We start from the raw sequence: 16,683 nt of genomic DNA, 5'->3' as shown, positions 1-16,683 counted from the left end.
TGAAAGCATAACTTACCATAATATTTGAGTATTTATATAATTTATCACAGAAATTCAATTGCTCCTTAGTTGTGAATTTAAGGCCAACTTCAAGCATCTATAAAATTTGTAATTGAGATACCCTCAAAATATACTAGACTGCAATTATTTTGGCCCCTGTTTAGACAATAATACTGAAATGCTCACACTCATGATGTCACAAGTTTGTAAACTCATAATCATTTTGTCCTAGCATGTACAACACTGCTTTTTTATTGTATTTAGTCTGGGGCAAACACCATATTTTCATGTGCAAGTGCTGCAAAGGATTTGAATTCAGAGCAGAAAAGGCTACTCGAAAAGAAGACCAAACAGGCAAGAAGAGAGAGAGAGAGAGAGTACTATGGACATGAACAGGGTCTGTCTTGAATGAATTGAAGAGGCCGGTATACTTGTCAAAGCAGAGACATGTAAGGGAAGCTCCCAACATCTGGAGACAGAAAAAAGTCCAAAAAGAAATTTGCAATTGGTTCAAGATAACACAACTTTAAGGATAGAGGAAAAAATCTTATATCAAAACCATTGCAAAAGAAGGAAAATACCCTTCATTGGAATAAACCATTTGAGAAGAGCATACCTTGCCATTCATACAAGACACCATCACTGCTGCTTTTTTCCTACTTCAAAACTTCTGTCCTCTACAGCTAATAGTTAACCAAGACCTGTAGGTCAAGCTTTCACTTGACATAAGATAGCAATGGTTTGTGAATAATTAGAACAAAGATGGCTACATGTCGTTGTTAGTACATTATGACTAGCACAATACTAATTAACACATGAATACTCACAAAAGTTCAACTATTATCAAAATACTAATGATGAAATATTTTTTGTTTGCTAGACAAGCAACAAACAGTTATTCAATATATAATCATTCTCCTTTAAAAACAATTTAAGCACTTCCGCAATTATTAGCATAACTCTGTTCCCAATTGTCAGATTACTATACACTACATGGATTGATTTCTTGAACAATTTGCTACTTTTCACTGGCTTTCACTAATTCCAAGGCACATTAAGGGATCCCTTTTGGCTTTGCTATTAATTTTCCCTATTATATCCTTTACATAGAGCTAGCAAAGCTAACTAGCCATTTAAAAGACCCGGTCGAAGAACAAACCCTCTTATTATTTTAAACTGAATACCTTGTATATTCTTTTCTGCGAATCACCAAATATACACCCATTGCGCTTTAACAGACAGTCCGACCATAACAAATGGATGCAATATAGAGATTTTTAGACCATTTTTCCTGCAAAAATAAATTGTTAGTGCACTGATAAACAGATAATAATAATAAAATTTGATTGGTGAATGATTTCCAAAATTCCTGAACAGAACTTTTCATGGCTTTGTTATTTGGTATGATTACTCCAGAAACAATGAGCATGCACCAACCTTTACATGGGTGCTTGGGAAGGCTGAAGTACGCAGAGTTTCTTGTGTTTCATCCACCATTTTACGTTTTGGTATGCTCAATATGAAGGCAGCTTGATCAAGGGTAGCAGCAGTAGAGGTTATCCTGTAACCACTCTCCCATCGCCAGTGTATTCCTTCACTCGGGTATAGAAAATCAAGCTCCACAACCTTGCATGAGAAGCCACAACAGCAATGATTAAACATAAATTTTACGGGAATGGTCAAATAGCAAAGATTAAACAGATTAAATCTACATTTTTTTTTGTTTATAAGAGATTAAATTTGTAGATTATTATTCATAAAATGATAATCACCATACCTGGTCAGAATATCCGGAGTTTCTTGACATTACCACACCCCAGCGGCTGCCAGCAGTAGTCATGGATGTGACATGGAAACCTTCTTTCCATTTTTTATTAATCCATTTGAAGGGAAATGATTCACTCACTTTGTACGATTGTTGGGTATAAGGAGTTCCTACAACATAACCAATACCATCATGACAAGGATGGACATGAAACCTTAACCATTTAAAACATCACATTAAACTGAAAAGATAAAATTCCACTATCATTTTGGATGAATAAACATGATTAACTGGAATACGACTTGAATATCTGGTCCATCCTGTTGTAACCAATAGGACTATAACATACGAATGTCCACTGCACTACCGTTTTGTTCATCATCACAAACAAAGCAGTCAACAGCATCAAAAAAGATAAATTTGATGTACACCTTCATTCTTGAATATTAGGAAGCAGTTTGGCTGCATTTCCCTATTTTTGCCCTGGTTTTGGTCATGTTGGGCAGCCTAGCATAAGGGAAACTTAAATAGCTATGAGGGCGATTTATTTTCAATGTCATGTTTAGCTTTAGATAGACTCTTTAGCAATTATGTTTGTTAAATAAAGTTAGTCTAGGGATTTATATTTGTTTACTTAAGTGGGTGGCATAAATATATAATTGAGGAGCACTAATTGTCTTTTTATGCTAAAAGGAAGAGAAGGCTCAACCAGTCATTTCTTCTCTCGATCTCCCTTTTCTTCTCTTTTTCCTTCTCCACTACAAGTACCTTAAACCATGGTGTTTCCCACTGATGACATACCCCTTTGACCAAAGAGACTACCACAAATGACCCAAATGCCCTTACCTTCAACCTCTAGCCAAAAAACCTTGATTTGTCTCCTCAAAACCCCTTCCTCTACAATCTCTAGGGTAAAATTTTTGACCCCTATCTTTAACCTAAAGATTCAAACTTCACCAAATTCCAAGCATGACGATGCATTTTTGGGTAGAAAATCTAGGGTTTCTACAGGAGATTGAAGATGGCGTATTGGTGATGTTGAATAAGTTAAAAATAGTATACCCTAAAGGTTGAAGCACTTGAAGATGACAATTTTTTGGGAGAAAAATCAAGAGGGTTTGGTGAGAGGTTGAAGACTAGGGCTGTTAGGTCATTTTCCATTAGTCCCTCTGAGAAGATCGGGGTGGGGGGATATCTCATTCACCGGAACCATACCCCTAACGTTAATTCATGCATAGGATGTATCAGCACTTGAGTGAATATGAGAAAGAAAAATTATAGGATCTAAATCAGGCAGCATGTTTATTACATATAAAAAAAAAATTAAAGAAATCTAACTTGGTTACTGATTTGGTAGGACCTATTTGAGAGTCTCCAAGATACAGACTAGCTACATTTCTTTTATTTTTCCAAAACACTAATTAGACAGATTATTTATTTGACTATTTTACATAAGTTTTTTTTTTTTGATAAATACTAAATATACATAAGTTTTTTACTCCTATCATTGAGCCTCATGTCAAATCACCCAATTATATGAGTGAGTTAGCTCCAACATGTTAATCATTATCACCAAAAATCCGTCCAATCTGACGTTACTATCTTATGAAAATTTGGTCTGAAGTAACAATTCAATGGGATGGTCTGGAATCTGGATTCTACAATTTCAAGTCATCTTTTCATGAGTTAGGAACTGTAGGAATGGACTTCTGCCTGAGGATGACCACCATAATATGAAAAATTCTGTGAGGATGGACTGCCGAATATTATGTCCATGGTGGCACGAGCAATAAGAAATCACAATAAAAAACAAGTGTAGATTTAGCCCCACTTTTTATACAATGTAACCAGTTTAACAAAAGCTAGGCCCCACAATACCATTGAACATATATCATTACCAAAGATATCATTCTCTATAAAATAGATGTGCAAGATAAATTTCAAGGTCATAACCAACCTTTGGACATAACCACCAAGGAACTCCCATTGGCAGCACCGGCAATCGAACTGATGTAGTAATTCTTTTCCCACTGTTCCATTATCCACTCCTGACAACAACAAAATTCAGATCAATTTCATTAGGAGCCAACACTTCGAAAATAAACACCCATAGAAGATGTTGATAACTTCCACATTTGAGAACAAACCTTATGCAGAAAGACAGGTGACAGTTCATAAACCTGGGAAGAGAAACCTGTTCCTGCATCCATGATGAGGGCCCAAAGATTTGTTGCAGAAGCCACACAACTGATAAATAGCCCATCTTCATTACCCTTTTGTACATGCTGAGAAAGCCTTAAATCTGCAACATTATAGTGGTATCTACAGAAATCCAACAGAAAGATATAAATACGTAGTTAATTTTAATAGTTAAAAACAAAAGAACAATTATCGAGTACAAAGCATCATCAGTTAGGCCTGAAAAGATGGGCTAATATTCTCTCCATGCTAATTCAAGACCTCCCATTTTGGAATGCCGACGTAATTCTCATTGTCACCTAGCCTCCTTTCTCTTATTTTCTGCTAGGTTTATTGCGGCAGTGGCTTGCATCATTTTGGTAATAGAGTGACAAACCAAGACTGGGAATTAAGGCTATAATCTCAAAAAGTACGCCAACTAGGAAAGGAAACAATAGAGGTATTACCGATCGCATAGATTGCTAGGAAAGTCGGATAGAAGGGATCAGAAGACACTTAATAGAGTTACAAAAGTTTCACTTAAGATTTTGGAATTATTGGAACTAAGAGAAACCTCAAAAGATGACGATTGACTAGCATAGTGGACTCTTCTAGAGCGAACATCCTATCCAAAACTCCTCCGATACAACGTGAAGGCAGTAATCCCTCTAGAAATGAGAACAGAGATGGGATGGCCATGATGGAGAACATGATCATGTTTTTCACAGGTTTCATGGTGGATAAACCCCTAAAAATGGTGAGAATAATTATTGACGTGATTTTCGAAAAATTATGGATCCATGATAGTGGTTAGACTACGGATTTCTGTGAAATTGCAAAAAACGTGAAAATCATGTGAAAAACAAAAGGAGTAGGGATCATGACCAACGATGAGGTATAAATTACCCCAAAAACAACATATGTTATTGTGCCAGAAAAAATTAATGCATCAAAAACAACAATGATCACTTCGAGACATTTCTAGACCATTGATTAAAGTTACAATGATCATGGAGCTAATATTTGTCTAAATTTCTAAAATTTCAGAGACAATTGGATGCAATCACTGTTATCAATTGGTTGGAACTAGCATATAGATCCCCATCCCCAATGAGTAAAATCAGTCGCATCTTGGATTTATCTTATTAACTTTAATTTAAATTAGACTTTCACGTTGTGTTACATGGATTTGGCAAAACCATAAAAGAGTCAAAAACTGAAACATGTGGACAAGGATTCCAATATGGACGCAGTATCGACTTCCTGTTTTCTCTCTCTTTTTTCCTTTTTATTGGATTGAGGATAACTTGAACTTTTGTCGTTTTTTATTTTATCAAATGAGAGCTTTATTAAGGTTTGATTCCAAAAGAATCTCAAAACATTATTACAATCTACCATAAACTACAACCGATCACTTGCAAATGAATCAAATGAGATAGGGATATAAAGAGAGTAAAATAAAAAGCAGGAGAGATGCTGATTAATCGTATTAGGGTACCAATCTGGCACCCCAAACCACCCAATCAACCAGAATGGAAAAAAAGAATCTCAAAACCTTATTACAATCTACCATAGACAACAACCAATCACTTGCAAATGCATCAAATGAGAGGGGTATTAAAATAAAAAGCACAAGAGATCATGATTAATTGTATTAGGGTACCGATCTAGCACCCCGACCAACCCAAAGGGAAAGGATCTATCTACTCACCTTTTTTTTCTTTTCATTTTATTGTCTTCTATGCCATCTGATTTCTTACTTCCAAGCCTTTGTTAATTTCTTTGTGCAATGAAGGTAAAAGAAATAGGTGGAAAGAGAGTTGGATGGTCTTGATGGTGAATATTTTAAGGATAGAGTGGATTTAGATACCAATAAAAGTCTCAAAAGTTTGATATGACACCGCAAAATATCACATACTACACTCATTTGGGCTTTGCTAGAACCATGTATGGTTGACCAACCTCTTGGTGCAACTAAACACCAAAAATCAGATTGAATAGGAATTCTAGCCATTGATTCAAGCACTTCAAAAATGCTCAAATCCAATGTATAATACATAAATCATACTTTATTCTTACCCAATGCAAGCACAAAATTGATGTAAAATTATTCCAAGATAATTTCCTCGTAGAATTATAGGAATGACTAGCTTCTTCAGTTTGGTCATGCCCAGTTGTAGCATCAACTTGTTTCTAGCCTACAAGTAGTTATATACTAAGCTGAAAGAAATAAAGGATAAGATTACATAAATGCAGATTGAAATATTGATCTATTATTCATTGTAGTCTAGAATGATCAACAGCTGTTTGATATTTACATAATAATTGGATCAGAGACTCAGAACAGGTAAAAGAGAGAATCACCTAGTGTATCCTTAAGATTTTGGGGGGAAAACTGTGTTAGGAAAGTAGTGACTTCCATAGATAACATAAAATTCAACTTCACAAGGGACGAATAAATGGAATTAAGTAGGCCAAGATAAGCTAATGCAGCAGTGTCTACGAAAACACAGCAAGGCATCTTGCAGAAAGTATGTATGAGTTTTACCTCTGCTTCATGGGACGACGTGCATTGTAAACTGAAATCCACTGAGTCGCCGGACTGCCTAATCGAACTTTCTTCTTAGGTTGCTCATTTTCTTCCATATTTACGAGCAACCTTCCTCGCTTCTGCCCAACCTATTAGTAAAAGATTAAGCAGGATAGTTAAGAGAGAACAAACATGACATATTCCAATGTAATCAATGATTAAGATGCAATTCAAGCATTCCTAGCACACTTCTGAAACTTATGTTACCTTTAAAGCTCCATCAATTCTAATCGGTCTCGAGGAAGAGCATGATTCAATCAGGCTTTCAAAAAGAGATATAAGCTTGGGGTAATTTGGCTCTTCATCAAATTTCATACTTGTCACAATCTCAAGGAATTGTTTAAATGGTGGAGGGCAAAAACAACAAAGCACCTCTGGAGAAGTTGACATCTTTTTTTTAGAAACAAGGAAACTCTTGTTGTCTCCCTGCAATATTAGAATTTGGAGAGAAAAAAGAATAGGAAAAAAAATAATTTTGTCAGGAGCAGAAAAAGCCCAAACATGCAAGCAACAATATGAATTACTTGTCTACTATTAAGGTAACTTTACCTGGTAGCCTTGCCATGGTAATCTTCCTTTGATAAGAAATATCAGAGTGTATGCCAGAGACTCAAGGTCATCCCTTCTGCTTCCCGTCCGACCTAAATGTGCGTGAACACTCGCATATCGTACTGTTCCCCTGCCAAAGAAAGAGATCATAACACACAAAAAACCAATAAGAAAGCTTATGAATACAGAAAGGTGACATAATTTAGATGGAAATTCAAACATAAACACCTGAAGATGTCGGGCCTCTGGTCATAGTCAACATGTTGGCCAGATGATGCATCCTTCCATCTAGATGCTGAAACGCACAAAAAATAATGGCACTAGCAACATTAACCAGGGAATTGGAATTTACGTTAAAATAGCTTAAAATAAGTGTGGAGGACAAAAGCCCTGTAGATGACTTCCAAGTAAAGCACTAAAGTAACAAACATAACAAAGAGAGAGAGGTGGAAAGAAACTTCAGAAAGGTCATATACCCAAACCAAGGTCAATGAGAAATAATTTCTTCTCGTCAGCAGATCCAGGTTGACCAAGTAGAAAATTTTCTGGCTTCACATCTCCATGCACAAACCTAAGCAGAAAAAAAAAAAAAACAGCTAACAATTTTGTGGAAGATGAAAACATAAAACATACCAAGCAACAACAAAGAAAGAGAGCGTGTAGAACTTAGTAATGGGAGATACCCCTTTGCATGAAGCTTCTCAAAAATCGATATTGCCTCCACAGCAATGCAAGCCACCATATTCGGTGCCATCCTGTTGCAAATATTAATCAATTGAGCAGATACAACACTTAAAGAGAATAAGTAATAAACATGACGAAAATTGGGTCTCTTACGCCTGCCCAACAGTATTCCAGACATCCCAAAGGCTAGGTCCAAGCATGTCCATGACCTGAAGCATGTATTTAATTTCATTAAGCCATAATGAAAAAGTCAACATGTCCTTGTAGTAGGAAGCTCTGACTGAAACTCACCAGAATGTAATAATCTCCTTGGCGACCCTTGTAGTGAACCCAGGGAATTCCATAACATCCATTGAGAGTGCTTTGCAATCAGAAAGCAATGAATCAGATATAGAATACAAGACAATCCAACAAAATATACGTAGGATATGCAGATTTCAAATGATATATCCTTACCTGTAGACTTGCCACTCATACGGAGGGCCATAATTGCAACCTTTACTGTTACGATGTTCAAATTTCAATGCTACCTATAATGACATGTAGCTTATATCATCATATCCACAGATAGGGCCAAAAAAGAGAGAGAAAAAATACAAACAGAAACTGTTGAATAGTACCTCAAAGGCATCTGGACCTGTTCGCTCTGTGCCACCACTTATCCTTCTTCCAACATAGACTTGACCAAAACCACCTTTACCTAACTTCCTCTCTACTTTATACGTAGGAGAATTCCCTACTTGTACCTGTAAGCCACAAAGAAAGTCAGTCTCCTTTAAGATAGTTGCCTTGTAGCCCAACAATATAATCCCAGAAAATTTAAGGACAATCAGAGTACATTGCAGGGAATATAATAGCCAGAAATACAAAGATAGCAGCAACCCAAACAGCCGAGGAAGTTTTATTTCCATCAACTAGAAAAAGCAACAGGCACGTTCCAAAGATTTTATTATGAGTAAGCTGTCATTCGATCAGAATTTTCCAGGGTACAATAGCCCGGCAATCAACATGCAATTATTCCTTCAATTTTCTACAATTCCACTACTGAAAGAGCTCTTCATGCTGGTGAAGGCATATCCACTACATAACTACCACCATGAAAACAAAACAAAAAATGGTAACACTAATTTTTCCTGTAACATGCAGACACTTCCCACCTTCCACCTTGTGAAAAGTTTTAATTATGATCTCATGCACAGAGTTATCAACAAAACATATATGAATTTGTGTAGTGTTCTCAACGAGTTATAGAAAAAATAAATATAAAGAATTTTACGGTGAATGGCAACTATTGGGGTTGTGCCTTTCATTGCCGAAGAAAAATATTTACGGAAAAATCAGAGAAGCATGTACCATAACAATAAGTGCCAGATAATTTTCAAGGTCACTGAACGACCAAAGAAATACTATCAGGACTAGAGGAATAAAATCAGAGATCACTTCATTACGTTGTAAAGAGAAGGAAATAAACTTTGCATCAAAATTAGGAACTTTGCATTAAACTACTAGCAAGGGTCACATGCAATGTGCATGAAGCTCAAGCAGAGGTGGAGCCAGGATTTTGCCCACATGGGGGCAACTAAGAGTGGAAAATCTTTTGTTCTGGGGGGGGCAATCAAGAGCAGAAAATTTTTATGTGGGGGAAATAGCGGCAGATTTTTTTTATCCGCTGTTGTTATTTGTCGCAATCGCTCATACATTCCCATAGGTTTTGAAAATTCTTATGGGGACAAGTGCCCCCAGTGTAAATCCGCCCCTCAGCTCAAGTAATGGAATTTCCATATAAAAAGAAATAAAATTGCATTTTTCTACCAATTTGATGGCCATAATAAATAAACTATTAGGGAAATGTGCATTTCGTTGTGGTAGCACAATATTCACAGAAAAATCAGTAAGGAGTAGGTTTTCAGACGTTGAAGCGTGAGGCAAGGCGTTTGACTGACCACCGCCTCGAGACATAAAGCGTAATATAAAAAATTAAGAACACAACATAAAATATAATTAATATTTAAAAATTGGGATAGCCAGCACATATTCCCTAATTTTGAATCTACATAATCAAATTCTAAGTTTTAATCCATTACAATAAATAATAGAGTCATGATAATCTGACACCCCCCTCTGACCCCACGCCCCATCACAGAACCGTAGATCATTTGCCTCGGGATACACAAGAAGAAGATTTGTGGTTATGCATATACCAAGGTAAATGATCTACAATTCTGTGGTGGGGGGCGTATGTCAAAGGGGCGCGTCAGAAAATCATTATTCTAAATAATAACATAAAAAATATTTTTTTATATATTTTTTTTAATCTATATTTGGACAGTTGAAAGATTCTACTGTAAATAACTATTGTATGCTTATTGCAAAAATGTAACTACATATTATTTTTTCAATAACTTCCTCTCTATACTACTAGATACTACTATCAATTATTTATAAATCAAATCAACTCAATAACTCCGTTGCGTATGTAACTATAAAATCTTACTTAATTCTATATATTCCAAATATGTTGCATGTCAACATAAAAATGAAGTAAAATAAATAAATTTATAAAACCTTACTAAGTAAAACAAAGAAGTCAAGAATGAAAGAAAAGAAAAGAAGAGATGAAACATATATCATTTAAAAATAAATTTTAAATAAAAAACTAAAGTGAGGCATATGCCTCGGTCACACCTCACACTAAGGCACATGCCTTTTGCAAGACTCTTGGTCTGAGGCATAAGCCTTAGTTGCTTTTAGATTCCTACTTTACACCTCAAGACGTTTTTAATTAGCCTCATTATGAAGCGCACCTCAAGGAGCAAGCCTCATATGCCTCTAAATATTTGAGTGAGGAATGTAGCATAACAATAAGTGCTAGATAATTCACACGGTTACTAGAAGAACAAAAGAAATACTATCAAAAATAGAGAAAAAATAAAATCAGGATCACTTCATTACTTTGTAAAGAAAAGAAAATAAACTTTCCATTAAAATTAGGGACTTTGCATTCACGTGCAATGAGCATGAAGCTCGACTAAAGGAATTTCCCTATAAGAAATGAAGAAATTGCAATTTTCTACCTAATTGATGGTCATAATAAATAAAACTATTAGGGGTTCCAAGAGAATTTTTAAATGTTAATTTATAGTTAGACAAAAATACTAAAGAAGGGAACCCGTTGAAAAGGGCTCGACAAGAGCTTTCTAATGCATCTATTTTTATGGCAGAATGATTTATACATTAAAAGTAATAAGTATTTTGAAAAAATCGAAAAAATGATATAAACTTCCTTAAAAAAGAAGCCAATTCTGTTTTTGAGACAGACTGTGAGAGAGAGTGAGTGGGAAGCACCACAGATTTCTCTCCTAGGCATTTTTCCTTTACTAATACGACGACATAAAATGATGCCAATTCTGTTGTTGGGAGAGAGAAGGAAGCACCACATATTTCTCTCTTAGGCATTTTCCTTTAGTAATACGATGATATTGCAAACAGATAGCTTGGAGACCTTAAATGCTGTTGGGACAATTTAGGAAGAAATGACCAAATGAATATAGCTAATGTAATTGTCTCACCGACTCTGCATGGCTCAAAAGACAATAGAAGCCACACGCAACGCAACACCTCCTTACTTTCAATCTTACCCCATCTAAACAAATGATCTTCCAAAAAACACCCTCAATAAAGATTCAAATATTTATTATATACTTTTAAAGATGTGTGGAGAAAATAATGACACAAGGATCGGCTGGTTAACGGCTCTAGGGGTGATAAGCCTCAGTAAACTGCTGAAATCTCCACAAAACATTCATGCTTTCTTTTATGCAAGAGAAGACCAATACGATTCAAGATAATGGGGATCATACTTTTTCAGGAATTGGAGCTGTATTTGGTTCTTCTTCAACTCCCATCAATTTATCAGCACTCCTTCCTTCCATGACTACGTCTTTATTAGCCACTCCGACCACTCGATTGAAAGCTGGTTCTTGTGCACCTCCAACAACAGCTTCCGGAAACACTTCACGAGGAACCTCTGGTGGGTCCAAGTCGATAACCCTAATGCCTCTCCCTCTACCAGCAGTAGTTGGCCTCACTGGTGCCGCTGAAGGGCCTTTCGCGACTGCTGCAGCATTGTTGCCCCTTCCTCTTCCACCACCAACTCTCCTTCCCGTTCTGTTTTGAGCGGGCAAAACCAAATTTTCTGCTTGATCAAGGGGTTGGGGAGGAGGCTGAAGGTCATCAAGCCTTTTGGATCTTAACCGAGCTTTTCGGGCTCCACTTCGCAATTCTGGCATCCTCTCCCCATGCAAGTCAAGAACACATCAAATTCAAGCAAATCACTTCAAATCTTCTGCACGAAAAAGGCAACAATGGAACAAAGGAGGATGATATTTCATGACAAGAATGAACTAGTTAAACCACTATTCTGTAAAAAAAAAAAATTAGTTCTCTGAAACCCAATTTTCAAATCGATACCTCTCAACCAATAGATTGCTTCAACGAGGGTAAATAGGAACAAAAAAAATCTAAATTTTCACATAGACAGCGGAATTTGTTAGATGAAAATCATTAACAAAAACATGCAATGAGATCAGTGAAGAAAACCCACCAGTTTTGCAGCAAAAAATAGAGTTTCCATGACACAAACATCACAATCGGCCTTTCAAAATGCATGTGAAAGGACTTGAATGTAGCCAAAATGAACACGTATTCATCCATGGACATTTGATTTTGTGCTACAATTCCTCCTTTTTTTTTGTCTAGTATTGTGTTAATTTGACCGAAAAAATAAGATTTTTAACTGAAAAAATCAAAGAATCGATTCAAATTTAAAACATCTGCCGATCGCAATATTTCTTAATCACCAAGGGCAAAGAAAGCAAAATCAAAAGCCTACTAGCGCTAAAAAAATAAAATTTTCAGTAACCAAATCAAACAAACTGATTTCCGCTTATTGTTTCAAGTCCATCTTTTCTTATCCAAACCAAACGATCATCATCAAACCCCTACAAAAAAAACTAGATAAACAAAACAAGATCGAAACTTTCCTTAACGAACCTCATCAGAAACATATCCACTCAAACACCGATCATCAAAAACAAACTAAAAAGACGGACTCACAGGATCAGTGACAGAGGAGATTGAAACACTTACAGATCGTACACTAAAATCTTCGAAACCAACACGATCGGACAACAAAAACAAACGAATCGGTCGCTTTACGATTCAACTTCCATCTCTACAAAACGATCGGCTTCCGATCTTTGACAGACCCGATGCTTTTCTCCAACATTGCGACGACGCGATTCAGTTACTGTAGATGAAACCTTCTCCAAAAATGGCGAAACCTTCTCTAGATTTGGCCTAGATGAGAAGAATAGGGTTTTGTTATGAGACGAATTTGAGATAAAAATGAAGAAAGAAGCAGGACCAGCCCAATCTAGATGTCCTTTCTCCTCCCTCTCTTGTTGTCCGAAAAATTGTGTTTTTATACAAAAGCAAAGCTTCGAGCATGCAAATGTGGCCTTGTAAATATAAAATACTTACACATGTAGGATATTTCAGAACTTTTTTTTCTTCTTACTTTACGATAATACCCTTAATTATTTTGCAAATCACGAGAAGGTATATGATATATTAGTACACGTGTATTCCTCGTGTTCCTTTGTTGTGTGGGCCCATTCATCATATCCATCCACTAATGAGACTTGTAAACTTTAGGTAATGAGATAATGTGAATTATATGATCTGTGAAATGAGAAATAATGTAAATATAAACAATATCTTCATGAAATGTTTAGGGCTCTCTACCATGGTCTTATAGTCTCTGTTTGGGCTCTTTAATGGAGTTTAAGCTTCAACAGGTCTAGTCATAGACTCGCATCGTCTATGATGCAGTGCACTAGGTTGGTTGCGACAGGCTTGGCCTGAGAGATAAGTTCGGGGTAAGTCAATATGATGCTAATATGTGTAAATAAAAGAATGAGTAGTAATGATTTTTAGAGTCGAAGTACAAAATTTACGATGATAATGAGTAGTAAATCGATGATACAAGATAACGATTTTACAAAATAGATTGATTGAGGTAGTAATAAGTGAAAAGAAATGTGCATATCAAGAGACTCGTTCTTTAATGAATGCATTCTTTTTTATCTATCGAGATCTAATTGGTTTTGTTACGAGTAGAAGCCAAAATTATTGTATAAAATGGTTTAGAGTTTCCATATGTACCATTGGATATCATCCTACTAATGTAGATAATTATAAAATATTTAAATTCATTTTTTCATAATGCATGTAGTTAGAAAGATCATAGTAAAAGTTTATCAAAAGATGTTATTTTTTATCAAGAGTTAATGTATGAAGTGACAACTTTTTAAGAATATAAAATTTAAATATGTTAGTGGAGTGGCTTCCTTCTCTACTCTCCTTTTTAGTATAACAAACTTGACTACTTCCCTTTACCTTGTAAATAGGTGTCGATGTAATTGAGCTTCTCTCTTGAACCTAGTTTATATATGGAGATTAAGCTATATAAAGTTGATTCTCAAGTACGAAACTCAACTATTTAAAAAAATAGATCTCAAAGATACAATTTCTTTCTGTGGTAGATATTTAATAGTAACTTTTAAAGGTTGAGTTGCAATTTATGATTTACATATATGATGCAAAATAAGTAAATCCGCGTAAAAATGGTACACAAAGTTAAATACATATGTAAAGAACGAGTATACAACAAGCAACATTTGGAATGTTTAGAACTTCCACGACATTAATAAAAGACAAAAAACCATTTATGTAGTGTCGCCTTCTCTCTTAGTATAAATAATGTTTCAAGGGCTTTTGGTATTAGAGATTGATTCACATCCTTAATATGATACCCGTAATTAAAGAGAGAGAGAATTGTGTGAGTTTATAAAATTTCACACTGACTTTTAATGGTAATAATATATTTAAAAAAAACGGTGGCTTAAAGAACGTTGGTTCTTAATAGAGGAATACGAAAGCATTAGTAATATTCTAGCACCAATTGACAGTTTAGAAATATGGAACACAACTCTTATCGAACTTACTGCAAAGGCGACTTTTGCAAAACTCAATATATATGGCAAAAAGATTTATATGCATTTTTTCATGCAATATTCTAGCACCAATTGATAGTTTAGAAATATGGAACATAACTCTTACCCAACTTCCTGCAAATACGACTTTCATGAAACTCAAAATATATGGCAAGAATGATTTACATGTATTTTTTCTTGCAAAACTCTTTAAAGAAAGTTCAAATTATGAGATATCTCAAATGAGCAACTAACAAGTTCGTATATCATCTCTCTGACTTCCCACTCTTCCATCACTTTCTTAGATTTTTCATATCTCTCTTTGGCCTTTTTTTGTTCATCTTCAGTTTTACCTTTTCTTCTTATATTTTTATTGTCTGCCTCCTTATTATTTTTGTCTTTTAAATTTGTTGTGAAAGGACTATTAATCCGAGCATTATGGTAAGTCTTTGATGTACTTTTTAACGTATAGTTATTAGTTTTGAATATATTTTAGTACACGTGATATTGAAAATTATATTACATTATTTGCAATCATGGTAACCCACCATGTTTCAATGTCGTATTCTTTCAGATGGATATCAGACCATAAATATTGTGTTGTACTTGGTTGCCTTTATTGGGATATTCAAACAACTATCGTGGGGTCTTTTAATGTTCATTGATCGAAGGTATCTCTCTCTCTCTCTCTCTCTCAATTTTATATTTTCATATTTCCTCTATTTTTTTCTCATATTCTTCAATCCTCTCTTCATAGGGTTTAGGTTTAGACATAAAAAAAAAATAGGGTTTGAATTTTGAGAAAATCATTTATTTATTTTCCTTCACTTTGTTATTCAATTTTCTATGTAACCCATTTTTTTTTTTACTAGGTAGTTCATTGATATTCACAGTTTATAATATGAATAAATTCGTCTAAAAGTATATAATGGATTATGTGACACATTTTTTAGATTAATCAACTCCAACAATCCCTTGAATGTTATAATACTATAGAGGAAAAATAATGAAGTTGGAAGAATATTAGTAAAAAAAAATCTTAGGAGTTAAAAGGGGTTAAAGAAAAATAATGAAATTGGGAAATACTAGAAAAGATGAATTATGCGGACCTGGCTTCTTTATCTCAATTTTTATACTCATAAAATAATAACTATAATTTTATGGTGTATAAAAAATAAAGGGTAATCACGGACATCGTCTTTGGGGTTAAATGGGATAAATATATATATATATATAGTAAAATTAGAAGGGCATTTTTCTAAAACAGGAATAAAGAAGAGGGGGAGAGGATAGACAATAAAGTTGACAGGAAAGAAGATGAAAGACAATAAAGTAGAGTTGTGTGGAGCATACTTTTCTCTCGATATTTATACCCGCAACATTGTAGTTGAGTGGACATCTATACCCTTCCAAAACTATAGTTGAATGGGACCCACCATTGCGTTTTGTTATATAAATTGGACATGCAATAATAATAAAACATGAGTTTTAAGTTATATATTTATGTATATATTTTTATTATACTAAATGAATAAAACAGAAAAATAAAATAAACAATATTTATATCGTGTATATATATATCGTTCGTACTATATCATTCTTCCAAATTTTGTAAATTATGCACTTATCATCTTTATGTCATAATTGTTGTTATATTGTAGTACGTCATATACTCTGCAATCACAAGAGAGTGAATAACGTAAAGAAACCCCTATGCGATTAAACTATTAGCGCATGATGGGTATACATACATATATTCATATTGTTCATATGTTACATGCACCCATTTATCATGATGGTCTATTTGCTGATAATATAACTTTTAATTAATCATTGATTTAATTTTATATAAATTAAACCGT

The 16,683-nt window shown here is 34.7% G+C and overlaps 1 protein-coding gene across 1 annotated transcript; it reads right to left on the bottom strand.

Annotated features, from left to right (window-relative positions):
* Positions 1-13,279, bottom strand: LOC147385325 (casein kinase 1-like protein HD16). The gene is made up of 19 exons (XM_086422006.1): positions 12,915-13,279; positions 11,627-12,111; positions 8,387-8,512; positions 8,223-8,296; positions 8,058-8,127; positions 7,920-7,975; positions 7,766-7,837; positions 7,559-7,653; positions 7,311-7,377; positions 7,083-7,212; positions 6,741-6,959; positions 6,492-6,622; positions 3,913-4,087; positions 3,723-3,813; positions 1,778-1,935; positions 1,438-1,626; positions 1,185-1,291; positions 617-719; positions 1-469 (listed from the first exon to the last, which is right to left on the bottom strand). Exons 2-17 carry the CDS (start codon positions 12,053-12,055, stop codon positions 1,232-1,234), a joined length of 2,142 nt encoding a protein of 713 aa, XP_086278132.1. The 5' UTR covers positions 12,056-12,111; positions 12,915-13,279; the 3' UTR covers positions 1-469; positions 617-719; positions 1,185-1,231.
* Between the last annotated feature and the right edge of the window lie 3,404 nt (positions 13,280-16,683).

Source organism: Akebia trifoliata, chromosome 14 (assembly GCF_017979445.1).
Source record: "Akebia trifoliata isolate Shusen 1 chromosome 14, ASM1797944v1, whole genome shotgun sequence".
In the NCBI taxonomy this organism is placed as follows: Eukaryota; Viridiplantae; Streptophyta; class Magnoliopsida; order Ranunculales; family Lardizabalaceae; genus Akebia; species Akebia trifoliata.
This window is presented reverse-complemented; position numbering and strand designations above follow the sequence as displayed.

What these genes read in the sequence shown, in the direction of transcription:
- LOC147385325 (XM_086422006.1), bottom strand. Translation starts at nt 12,055, where the DNA reads ATGCCAGAATTGCGAAGTGGAGCCCGAAAAGCTCGGTTAAGATCCAAA. An exon ending in TATGAGTGGCAAGTCTACAG is followed by an intron (nt 8,128 to 8,222) that starts GTAAGGATATAT and finishes CTGATTGCAAAG; the next exon opens with CACTCTCAATGGATGTTATG. An exon ending in ACTCCGGATATTCTGACCAG is followed by an intron (nt 1,627 to 1,777) that starts GTATGGTGATTA and finishes TTCTCATGCAAG; the next exon opens with GTTGTGGAGCTTGATTTTCT.